The sequence below is a fragment of the Rhinolophus hipposideros genome (assembly GCF_964194185.1).
Source record: "Rhinolophus hipposideros genome assembly, chromosome: 16".
Classification (NCBI taxonomy): domain Eukaryota; kingdom Metazoa; phylum Chordata; class Mammalia; order Chiroptera; family Rhinolophidae; genus Rhinolophus; species Rhinolophus hipposideros.
Window position 1 is genome coordinate 19,118,381 of NC_138062.1, and position 12,995 is coordinate 19,131,375.

Below are 12,995 nucleotides of genomic sequence, written 5' to 3' on the forward strand. Positions count from 1 at the left end.
TCTGTCCACTCACCAGTGACAATGAGGGTGAATTTAGATTCCCAGGCAGTACTCTTTCAGAAGGCAGGAAATCGGGGCTAAATGGCTTGCCTGAGGTCACCCAGGCAGTTGTGACAGTGCCAGGGTAAGAACTCTCAGACACAGAGTTTTTAGCTGATAGTAGACTCTGATAATGTACTGGAGACGCTCTGAAAAGAACCACACCGGCCTCACTTTTGAAAATTTTCACGGCTAAATCATCTTCAAAGTTATGTTGTTTTTAGATTCGTTTCCAGCCTATGTATGTGGCGGGGGAAAGATGGGGGGTGGTGGGAAGCATCTTACACGTTTTGAGGCTTTTCGAAGCTTGCAAAGATCTATGTGTCCTATTAAGTTTACGGAATTAACTGTTTCTACTATGGCAGAGCTCTGCACAAATACAGTCCTTGTGTGAGAACCTGGAGGCTGCCGTTTTTGGCACCAGCTGATAGTTTCACAGCTATGGGGTGTGTCACTGGGCCAATGAGAAGGTATACTATCATGACGGCACGCAGATTCTAGCTTCTTTTCTCTTTCCTGGTATTTTTTTGTAGGGGGAAAACAAGTGAATACTTAAATAATGAGGTACTCAATGGTGTTGTAAATTTGTTTTCCGTAACAGAAGCGTGTATCCCACACTAGTACCAAACTGTACTGATGCTTCTTCAATATGTAGGCCAATGTATGACTATGGGCAAGGTATGTATATTTCTATGTCAATCTGAATCTTATATGTGTACGTATCGTCAACCTCAATCACGAGCACACAATCTATTAAGGACAAACAATATGCAGCATGAAAGAGTTAACAAAGGGAAAAATTTAGGTTCTAGAACCCTTAACTATTCTATCCAGACCCTTAGTTGAAACAAAAAAAAAAACAAACAAAAAAAACATACACTTAGCTGAGCTGGTAATTACTGCACTTTTCAATTCCAAGTATTTGAAGTAGACAGTTGGTTTATAGAAAATGTTCTACTAGCCCAGCGCTGGAAAGAGTCCTCGTACTTCATCTTTTGCTTTTCCCTTTCCTTGACGTTTTTTTTTTTTTTTTTTTTTTTTTTTTGGCAAGATAGAGTAAAATCTCATTAATTCAGAGCACACTAATTTGAAATTCACGGTAATTCAGACACTGCTGGAGTAAATTGTAATTTATCTTTTGCACGTTAGAAAAAAAAAAAGACTGTTAATCAGATCAACTGCCTAAACAAAATTAGAGGTGAGATGTTTAGTCCAGTCAACAGGGATCATTTGCACAGAATTGAATAGTTCTAATTTCAAACGATTCTTAACTATTTATTAAAGAAAGTTTGGCAGGAGTTCTACTTGGCAACATTATATTAACTGTGAGTTTGAGTGGCAGTACGCATGTTAAAGTAGCAAAACTGATTTCTGTCTAAAAAAATTCTGTAAGACGGGTGGATTTTTATTTTTTTTGTCTTTTTTTCCCCACTTTGTTAAGACTGGCATTCCTTCCAATTATTCCCAATTATTGACATTATTCTGCACAAAAACATACCTGACAGTTGAAACAAAAGCTCGGAAGCCATCTTCACAGAGATATCCTGACTAAAGAGGTTTCTCTCCGGGGGCACTCTGCCCTCTGGCATCTTCTGTAAGGGTTCGGTTTTCTCGCGCCCGATTAAAGTGCTGTAGCCAACATTCCGGTTGGGTGATATGGAGACATGCGAGTCCTGGATGTCAACCTCCATGGGTTCCTCTTTAATCTTCACCATCTGAGTTTCCTTGTAGCTTTCCGCTGCGAGCAGGTGAGTGAAGAGAAATAGAAACACCAGAGTTTCTTAATTCTGAACCAAACCCAGTTTCCAATCACAGAGAAAACTATGGGGGTGTGTCAGGGAGCAAGCAGTTCAGAAGACAGCGCCATAGCACCCTGGAACGTACTTGGAAAAACTACTAGTTTAACCCCTTTGGTTTCCTGAAAAAGTAGGGAACTGAAGCCCAGAAAAGTAAGTGATTTGCCCAAAGCCACGCAAATGGCAGCAGAACCACACTTAGGTCTCCAGATCTAGAAGTCAGAGTTCTTGACCAGAATCTCCTGACCACTCCCACACACACCTTCTCTGCTGTGTTGCTTCCAGGACTTATGGTGAAGATGGTACATACCTGTCTTTGTTTTATAGTTTACTCAATTTTGGTGAATCAAACTAGAGCGAGCATATTACTATAATGATTTTCTCCCTCTGTTTTTAAAGCTCTGATCATTTTTGTTTTCTTTCTCTAAGACACCTAAAGTAATAAAGGATAAATAGGGTTGCTTCTACTGAAACTTTTACACCTGGCTAGGAGCTAGCAATCCTCAAGACCACCTAGGATGTTAATTGCAGCCCAAGGATTAACTCTTAGAAAAACAGCAATCTTACAGGTTATAATAACAGTTCAATTTACAGACGGGTCTTGATTTAAGTGTGACTACTAGATGTTTGGTCTTTAGTCTGAAACATACATTCACTTTGGAAGATTGGAGTGTCTTTAAGTCCACGTATTCCTTAGAGCTAATGGCAGAATATCTTTGAAACAAGGTGGGACAATTAGCTCAGACATTAATTTGGGTCACTTTACAATAAGGCCACACTTTCAAATCAATAAACATTTATTAGCAACTACTGTGGACTCAGCATTCCAGAAAACAAAAAGGATGGATGGATGGATGGATGGATGGATGGATGGATGGATGGATGGATGGATAGATCGATCGATAGATGATAGATAGATATTGATAATGGATGGAGAGATAGACAGAAAGATGATAGAGTAGTGGGTTAAATAGTGGCCCCCAAAATGATGTATCTATGTCCTAACAGAACATAGGAATCTGTGAATGTAACCTTATTTGGAAAAATATTATTTCCAGATGTGATTACATTAAGAATCTCAAGATGAGATCATCCTGGATTATCCAGTGGGCCCTGAATCCAGTAACAAGCGTCCTCATAAGAGATGAAGAGGACAAGACACAGACACAGTGGAAAAGGCCACATGAGGACAGACACAGTGCTATCGCCTGCATGTTTGTCCCTCCCACCAGATTAGTATGTTGAATCCTCACCCCCAGTGGTATTCAGAGGTGGGGACTTTGGGATGTGATTAGGTCATGAGGGTGCAGCCCTCATGAATGGGATTAGCGCCCTTACAAAGAAGCCCTCCGAGAGCTCCCTTGCCACTTCTGCCATGTGAGGACACAGTGAAAAGACACCAGTCTACAACTCAGGAAGAGGGTTCTTACCAGACACCAAATATTAGGACTCCTTGATCTTGGACTTCCCAGCTTCCAGAATTGTGAGGACTAAAATTCTGTTGTTTATAAGCCTCCCTGGTCTATGATGTTCTCTTATAGCAGCCCAAACAGACAAAGTCAGAGGCTAAAGTCATGCAGCCACAAACCAAGGACTGCCTGGAGCCACCAGAAACGGGAAGTGGTAGGAAAGGTTCTCCCCTAAGAACCTTCACATTTCAGGCTTCCATCCCTGGGCCATGAGGGAATACATTTCTGTTATTTTAAGCTACCAAGTTTGTGAATTTGTGATGGATGGGTGGATGGGTGAATGAATGACAGATGGCAGATGATAGACAGATAGATAGAATAGATAGATAGATAGATAGATAGATAGATAGATAGATAGATAGATAGATAGATCGATAGACCAATAAGAAAAAGTATAAAGCAGGTGCTGATCTATGATGTAAAAGGGGAAATCTCATTGTTGTAAGCTGGGTGGTCAGAGAAAATTATGCATTCCTTGCTAAGTATGAGACACGTAAAAGTCAAGTTCAAGTATAGTTTATTGATTTGCAGTAAAGACGACAGAGAAACATGTTTAATTAAATGCTTAACATGAATGTGGTGCTATCAATAAGCTTTCATGCAAAGTGTGCTAATTGTTCTTTTTCCTTCCTGACATATTACACATGCTTCTCAGGGACACTGACTTGTTTTTGTCAGCAACTAAACTGCCGGCAACTGTTATATTTAATTTAGATCCCTTCCTCCTCCCCCTATCTCTACCAAGCTGTTTTTTCTCTGTATGTCCGCGAAGCTCGTAAAAACCAAGTTCATTGATTCAATCATGCTAAAAAACAAAAAAACAAAACACCAAATGCTTTGTGAGTTACATGCCTAGCTTCTGTGCCTGCGCTTCCAGTCCACCTGATTCTTCCTTGAGGACTGACCTCGCCGCCTGCCCCCTTAGGGCATCTGTTGACCTGACAGCCTTCCTGTCTTCCGGCTGGATCACCCATAGGTGCACTCACAACACAGGTTTCCCTCTTTGTGTTCCCTCAAAGTTCTTTTATTTGGAAAATAAACAGTGGGGTCACTGTCACAGGTACATAATGATGTCTTTGAACCCTGCAAGTCATTCCCAAGCCTGAAGACAAACACAAAAGAATACTAGAAACAGATCCATTTAGAAAAGAAAACCTCAACAACATACAGAGCAGAACCAGAAAGAAACTCCATTATTTATGTCCCCTGACACCCCCCCCACACACACACCTTTCCCCAGTTTTGCTCCTGGATTAAAAAACACCTGGCTATTTGCACCACTGAATTTAATGAACTCCAATTTTAAAAGCTACTTAGGATAATTTCGAGTATAATTTCCATGAAGTGCTCTCTGCCCTTTCTTATGACAACTCTTAACCTTTTGAAACTATACAAAACACTGACCACTGATAAAACCCTTTAACATTCTTCATCTACCTGATAGACTCCGGTCTCATGGAGAAGAGTTTTCCAAATGACATCTCAATGGGCAAGTGAGACATAATACAATAAATATTTTTATAGTCCTTGCTGTTCCAGGCATTACTGCCAAGTGTTTTCTTCCCTTCTGTTTTAAGCAGGGTTTCTCACCCTCAGCACTGTTGACATCTGGGGCCAGAGACTTCTTTGTTGTGAGAGACTGTGCTGTGCATTGTCAGGTGATTAACAACCTCCCTGTTCTCTACCCAGTAGATGCCAGTAGCACCATCCCCCTAATTGTGACAACCATAGATAACTCCAGACTTTGCCAATGTCCTCTGGGGGGTCAAAGTCACCCCAGTTGAAAACCACTGCTCTAAGGTTTCTGCCACAGTCTAGTTTTCAATCCTCACCCCCCCCAAATTTAAACAAGCACCCACAACTTTAAAGAAGAAAGAAAAGGCTCTTCTAAATTTCTAGCTTAGGTTCCCTGGTATATTCATCACCACCTCGGCCAGGTGCCTGGACAGGCTGGCCTAGGATACAGGAGGCAGGCTGACCTGGGAACAGGCTTTCTCCGACTTGGTCCCGAGGCCAGCTCTTGCCCTTCAGCCTGGGGCGTCCTAACATAACAATGGTTGAATGAATCATTTCACTGACTTAGCTTTGACTCCCACACCCAGGGACAAGTCTACACATCCAGGATTCTTTCCCATCGTCTTCCCTCTCCACACACATTGTAAATCTTTTTAGAATCAGAATCTCTTCCTACAGTAACAGGACAAATATTAATTTTACCCGAAGTGGCCTATCCTGCTATTCCAAGAAAGAAACTGGCACACGGAAAAAGATGAGAGACCATGGTAACAGTAGGTTATGCCTGGGAGGTGGGTTGTAGGTGACTGTTGACTGCGATGCTTATTTGTATTTTGTAATTTTTCTATGAAAAATATGGGTATTTTGTTATTTAGCTAATTTTTTAAAAAACATTTATGTACACACATAAAAAAGCTGGCATTTCCTCTTTTGAAGTGTTTAGAACACTGTGTATGCTGACAGCATCGAAGAGTTGGTCTGTGAATCCAACAAGCCCTATTCAACCTCAGCTTGGCAATAGAAGGGGAAAAGCAATGAGCAATAATGCTGTCTTTTCTGCCTTCATAAACATAACACATACTAGCTATCAAACTGTATTATTTCATTCATCAGTTATTCGGTCACTCTATCATCTTGTTTAAATGTCTCCTGTGAGCTAAGTACAGTGGTAGGTGACATGTGGGACCCAGACATGAATAAGACGTGGTTCTTGCCGTGACGTAGTTTAAATCCAAATGAATGATTAGACAAGTATAAACATCCCTCTAATGCAAGAAGTAAAATTAAAATACAGTGTGGGAAGAGGCATCAAGGAAGACCTTCAACCAAAGCACAGAGGAGGAATTGTAGTCTACCTGGCGTGTTCAGGGAATACCATGTTGTCTGGTCTGGCTGGAGGGCCAGTTCTGAGAGGTGGAACTGGTAGCTTGAATAAGCAGGACCCATAGGGGTAAACAGAAAAGCAACTCGATTTTTGTTTTCCATTGTCTCTTTAAACCTAAGAATTCCTCCCTTCTCCCTAGGTGAAAACTCAGGCAGGCCCATACCTGATCATTTTTAGATGACACAAAGCCTTACAGACCCTTTAAACAGCAAAACAGTCTTGATTCACAATCCAGAAAGCCCAGTCCCACATATTCATTCACAGTTCAACCTTCCTTTGAAACTAAGTCCTTTCCGCTTTCTAGAAGAGTCTGCTGGTTGCCTATTACAGGTGGAGGGAGAGAGGGTGTGGTGAGCGCGTTCTCCCTTTCTTGTGGCTTCTCCTCAACACACTAGCTGCCCTTTCAGACCCCAGAGAAGGGCTAGAGAAGGAGGGGGCAGGCAGTAGAGCTGAGGGGATTAGAAAGGTCTTACTTCACTCTCCAGTTCTAGAATGGTTTTACCTTCTTGAGGCCAGTAGGCCTTTATGGGATTTGCACATGGGATCTTCAGAGACCTTAAACCTTGATCTCTCCTCTGCACTTCCCTTTACCTGGATGAACTCCCTCTTGCCTGGGGTCACTTATTTCCTGCACTGCCCCTAGGAACCCACCTGTCCACTCCCATTTCCCTTTGTATTGAAGTACCGTCAATTCTCTAGGCAGCCCCACTGGACAGCACTTAAATCAATACCCTTGCCAGCCCTTTTGTGGGAATTTTGGTCTATGTCGGGGCCACAGGAAACAATTGCCTTTTATCTGATCAGACAAAAGGGCAAGTTCAGGCCCCATTCAGCACAGAAGCAACTCCCTTTCACTCAGCCACCAAAGCAGCTTGCCAGACCACTTCTCACCCTCTAGATTTCTCAGGCAGATGTCAGGCCCCAGTCCACCAGGCTCCTCAACTGAGGAAAACACATGACAAACTTCCCAGATGGTGTCCCTTCAGCCATGCTCTCTAGATTTGGGGTGAGGGGCTGATACTGCTTCCCCCATCCCCTCCACCCTGCAGTGGGGTATCAGAGCTTCAATAACCTCTCATTTTTATGTTCTCTCAATTTGGCCAAGAGGGAGAGAGAAAGAGAGAGAGAGAAAGAGTGAGAGAGAGAGAGACAGAGTGAGAGAGAGATTGAGAGTATGCGTGTGTGTTGAAAGATACATAACTACCAGTTTAACCATGTTTAAGTGTGCAGCTCAGTGGCAATAAGTGGATCACACTGTTGTGCAACCATCACCACCATCCATCATCCAACTCCAGAATGTGTTATCTTCCCCAACTGAAATTCTACCCATTAAACACTCACTCCTCATTTCCCCTTTCCACCAACCTCTGGCAACCATCATTCTACTTTCTGACTCTATGCCAAGTGTATATGTTCTTTTTTAAATTCTTCCTGCTGTAACCTTGGTGCCAACGCCAAACCTTCCACTTGACATACTGTTTAGCAAAGAGTGTCAGGTTGTATTGCAGAGAAATAAAACTGGAGAGGGAGGAAGGGGCAGAATATGGAATCTCAGGTGCTGGGCCCAGAGGCTCATACTGGACAGGGAGCCTGGAGCCAGCCACCGGACGGTGTGTGCAGGGCAGTCACATGGTCAGATTGCATTGCAGAAGACCAACTGGCAGTGGCACTTTGAAGGAATGGGAGGAAATGGAAATGAGGGGAGTTGCTAGGAGCTTATGGTAGTAATCCAGGCAAGGAGATAATGAGGGCCTGAATCAATGGTCATGAGAACAGAAAAGATTCACAAGAAATTCCAGAGGTTGAATGGGGAGAAAAGATTCACAAGAAATTCCAGAGGTTGAATGGCGAGAAATTGGTAGTGGACCTACCAGGGGTCCGAATTAAGAATGAAGAGACCAGTGTGAGAGAAATTATGAAGAAACTTTGTATATGGCCTGGATAAAGGTAGCGTGATTTTAAAAAATAATAATTCTATGCCTTTTAAGCCTTGTGATTTGGAAGCTGCTATTAATAGGAGTAGGGAAATAGAAAAGTTGGGTTGGGGAGAAATACGGAGGAAAATTTTCAGTTCTGTTTTGGCTAAGTATTTATGATTTCTGCAGGAAGTGGAGGTAAGAGAAGAATCACCAGTGACACACACATCAGAAGTCATCTGAATCAGGGGGCTAGGGAGATCAGCGAGGGAAGGCGTTAGAGGGCAGTTGGTGGGATGGTTACCATCTACTCTTAGAGAGGAGGAGAAAGAAAAGTGAGAAGAGGTGGGGAGGGCCTAGTCCAGCATGGTGTGTGCCCTGGAAACCCAGAGAGAAGGGGAGAGGCCTCACAGGCACCACCGTGAGAGGCTCCTCCTTCCTGCTCCTGCATCCTGCCCTTGGGCTCCTGTCGGCTTAGGCTTACAATGATTCCTTCTCTTCATCAAGTCCCAGCCCCACTCTGCCAGCATCGTCTCCCAGCACTCCTCCATTGCCTTCACGCTCCTGCAATACTGAAACATTCAGTTGCCTGGACATGCCAGGTGGTTTCTCACCTTATTCCCTTCTTAAATTCCCAACAACACCCTATTCAGATTTCAGAACTACTTAGATGTCCCCTCTGTGATCAGCACTCCGTTCTCTCTCCTGACTGGCACGCTGCTCTCTCACGTCGAGATTGTCTAGACCTTGCAAAGACTGTGGTGTGCTGCAATTATTATTTACAGATTCGTGTTCCCTCTGGACTGAACTCTTGGGGGAGCACTAGATTCTTATTCATCTTTCATCCCTAAGACTTTGCACAGGGCCTGGCACACTCAATACACTTAATGTATATTTATCACCTAAAGAGTACTGCGCACAATACGCGTGTAATGCTATGCTCCCTTTCCTGATCCCTCAATCTGCCACAGATACTTATACGTGCTCTAAACTTAAAGACAAAATATGAAAGGATAAAGCACCGGCGATGGCACTGAAATAAACTAATAAGTGACCCCTCTCTCTCTAGACTGCTCCCTGTCATGATCCTGAACTAGTAGCATTTTAGAGTAACGAGAAGCTTCGAAAGCCTCTAGAAGCAATGCCAGCTGTGCCATATGGAAACAATTCACATTCTACAGGGATATTCCTGTCAGATAAATTAGAAATCTTTCATCTCTAACTTGCCATCCTCAATGATGGTTGGGCATAAAAACACCAGCCAGGTATGAAACTTGATTCCTGTCGGTGTTGGGTTTATTCCTTAACACTTTGCAAACAACAATGCAGGCCAAGGGGAAGTGAAGTGAAACAAACGACCAGAAACAAGAAATGAGATTACATGGTAACATCCTATCGCAGGACCTGGCACTCGCTGGCATCTGATAAAGGCGAGCTGCCTTCTCCCTTTGCTTTCTCTTACTTGATTTTGCCCTTGCCAAAATCAAAATGGAATGAAGAGTTGGGCTGGGTTTCCTTGGTGGCACCAGGAGAGACCAAGACCCAGACCTATTAGAGCAGAGGCAAGGATGGAGGCAGACATGGAAATGTTATTCCACAGACGTCTGACACTGAATCGATCGGACTCTTATCTTCTCAGAGAGAAGCAGTGTGAGAGCAAAGCCATTCCCTCACCCTAAGTTAGGGAGCTAGGTCCCCAGGAACAGGGATGATGTAGGTCTATTCTTGTGATGAGAATTAAGAACCAGATGCTTAGATACTTAATGTTACCCTTCCTTTTCTCTTTCTCTCTCTTTCTCTCTAGGAGCTATCACACAAAACAGAAACACATGCAAACTGAGACAAGTTTCGTGTGCTTTAAAATCTTGGATTGTTATAGGCTTATCCATGGGAAGTTGTAGATGAAATTTCACTTTTCTCTATGGTGTGGCTCTTGGTTCATTTGCACAATGCTCAGAATCCAGTGTTCTCCATGGGGAAAAACTCCCTAGTCCTGCTGTGCGGAATGAAATCCAAGGGGGAGGCTTTCCCACTCATGTTGCCACACTCCAGAGAGAGGCAACAACACAGGCTCTGGTCAGTTACCTACTTTCCTTACGGAACATACTGGCCATCTGTTCCTGGGGGGAAAGGGAGGAAACTCTATGAAAGAAAACAGTGGTGCAGCAGATTTTTTTCTAGATCTCATACTGTGTTTCCTGAAAATAAGACCTCGCAAGACCATCAGCTCTAATGCGTCTTTTGGAGCAAAAATTAATACAAGACCCTGTATTTTATTTATATTATATTACGTTATATTATACCTAGTCTTATATTATAGTAAAATAAGACTGGGTCTTATATTAGTTTTGCTCCAAAAGACACATAAGAGCTGATGGTCCGCTCTAGGTCATATTTTCGGGGAAACACGGTAATATACAAAAACCTTCAAGAATAGCATTTTCCAGTCCCTCTTGTTGGAACAGTGGAATGGGAAATTTATTCTTTGGAATGGATAAAACGCACGGTCTCTGGACTATAGGATAACAGGCACAGTTGAGGTCAGGGGTGCTAAATGGTGTAGGGCAGGAAATTGAACTCCCCCACACCCCAACTAAAAGAAAAAAAGAATAGTATTTTCCAACAGAAGAGCCTTTTAATGACCTCCAGTACACACATACACACACACACACACATACCCCACAGTTCAAAGATATTTGATCAGAATTGACCTTTTGAATCGAATCACCAAAACCGTAAACTAGTGTTTTCCCTGTATATCAGTGCACTACCTGGAGACCTAGGAAGGAGAATTAACAAACATCTGAAGAATTAGCTATGCACACTAGAATTCACAATTAGAAGTAAGCAGGGGGTCAAGTTAGAATCAAGTTTTTAAAAACACACAATGAATAGCCCCAGGTGTTCCATTTCACTAATTGTTCTGAATCTGCAAGGAACAGATATGCCCTAAAAAATGACACTTGAACTTTAAAGGCAATAAAGAGTTCGTGAGACCTGGAAGCTCCCTTTCAAAGATGCAAGAAACATATTTTCTATCAGAGCAAAGTACATGATGCTATATTCTTCTGTCGATTTTTTTAATCAGTCTTTGCAATCCCTATACCAGCCAACAGTGCAATAGGTCCTTGCCTGAGACAACTGGGCATGTGTTAATGTTTTCAGACTCGCGACAAAACTGCACCCTAGGCTGCAGCACAAGTTTTGGACTTAATTCTGGGTAAGATGCTCCTGGCATTAGACTACTGGGGAGATTCACATGACCTAGACGAAGGTCTGTCAGAGAGGTCACGTGGACAATGATCACAATTCAGAATACGTCCATCACATTTCACTTCTGTCCATTTCACTTTTGTCCAAACGACAATCAAAAATATTGGAGGCTCTGAGAGATCAGCGTCTCCAACCAGCAATGATGTGGAGTGGATCAGTCATTATCCGGTGAACTCTTGAGTGTCCCGGTGTTAATGCAAAACCTCTCCCCATCATCTTGTTTTCTTTTCATTTGATGATTTCACTAGAAATTAGCTGAAGAGGTGCATTTAAACTGTATGTCGGCCATTTGGTAACATTCCAAATGATCTCATTTAAAAAAAATTAACCTATTTTTCATCTAATGTCCAGAACATACTTTTCTTGTCTCACATTAAAAAAAGAAAAGGAACAGGGTCAATTCTTGTATCTGATCTAACCTTAGCTATTTAACATCATTATCCTTTGCCATTTAATAAATCTAAGCCCTGTTCACCTCATTTGTTGTGATTAATAGGCTTTTCTATATCCTTCCATGAACCTGAATGCTGGGGGGGTGGGGGAAGAGTGGGTTGTGTACGCGTAGGTTTAAAACAGAATTCCTGAAAGACTCAACAGAATTCCCGGTGACATAAAAAATTACCAACAAGCAATGTCCATCTCTATCAAGTGATGAGTTGACCGCTGCTTTATGCACAAAGAGGGGGGAGAAGGACAGAGGGAGTCCTTAATGCCCAAAGAGAGGCAGGAGCAAGCAAAGAGTTCTATTTCAATCACTGGGAGTTTTACCAAACTTTTAAGTAGTTTCCACTAACAGATGGTAAAAGGGCTTTAGTATATGCAGACGAGTTTAAAATGCTTCTCTTAGGTGATGCTAAATATTACTGAATCCTGTTACAAGCGTATGTGTCTCTGTCCAGAGGTCTTTACTACTTCTCTCCCATTGGTCGATGTTTCTAGCAGGCCAGGAGGGGCTGGTAAGCAGGGTGCAGAGAACATAGCATCTCATAACAAGAGAGTCTAGAACCCAGCACTAAGTAGAGAGAGAAATGGGTACCAAGAGATGGGATGGGAAGCGAATGCAGGTTTCATGCAGCAGAATGCACTGTCTTGGTCATCTTTGCATCCCTAATGCCCAAAGCGGGGCTTGGAAAATAGTAGGAGCTCAATAAATATTTGTTGTATGAATGAGTAAGTGGGGGAAAAAAGGAAGACCATAGAAAATAAACGGAAAGATAGAATGACAAGTAGAGGAAAGCTAAAGTATAGGGTTCCTTTAACCACCCAGAAATCTTTGCATACTTTTGCCAAAAATCAAAGCCCTAGTAGCCAATGATAAATGAGGCTTTCCCTTTGATAGGGTCCTGTTTCTAGTACCATGCCTGTGGGAGTCCATGGACTGAGGGTGGGACCATGTGATGGTAGAAAATGATCCCTCTGGGCTCTTAATTTTACCCCATGGTTTTTGGAGACGCAGAGTACATACATATCCTTACAATGTATTTTGGCTATGTTTCAACCTTCTTTTCCAAATGGTTTTACATCAAAGCTACTCACAAGTAGCGTAAGTGACTCAGTTTAATTTCCCTTCCTCTCTGTTCCTGTGTCCTCTCTGGAGCAGGTG

At 42.6% G+C, this 12,995-nt stretch overlaps 1 protein-coding gene across 4 annotated transcripts in view; it reads right to left on the reverse strand.

Annotated features, from left to right (window-relative positions):
- ZNF827 (zinc finger protein 827) overlaps positions 1-12,995 on the reverse strand; it is a 152,251-nt gene that overhangs the window by 66,187 nt on the left and 73,069 nt on the right. For all 4 annotated transcript variants that reach the window (XM_081077334.1, XM_081077335.1, XM_081077337.1 and 1 more), the window contains exon 6: positions 1,538-1,777. In XM_081077334.1, coding sequence (XP_080933460.1) covers positions 1,538-1,777 — 240 coding nt within the window. The remainder of the gene's footprint in view (positions 1-1,537; positions 1,778-12,995) is intronic.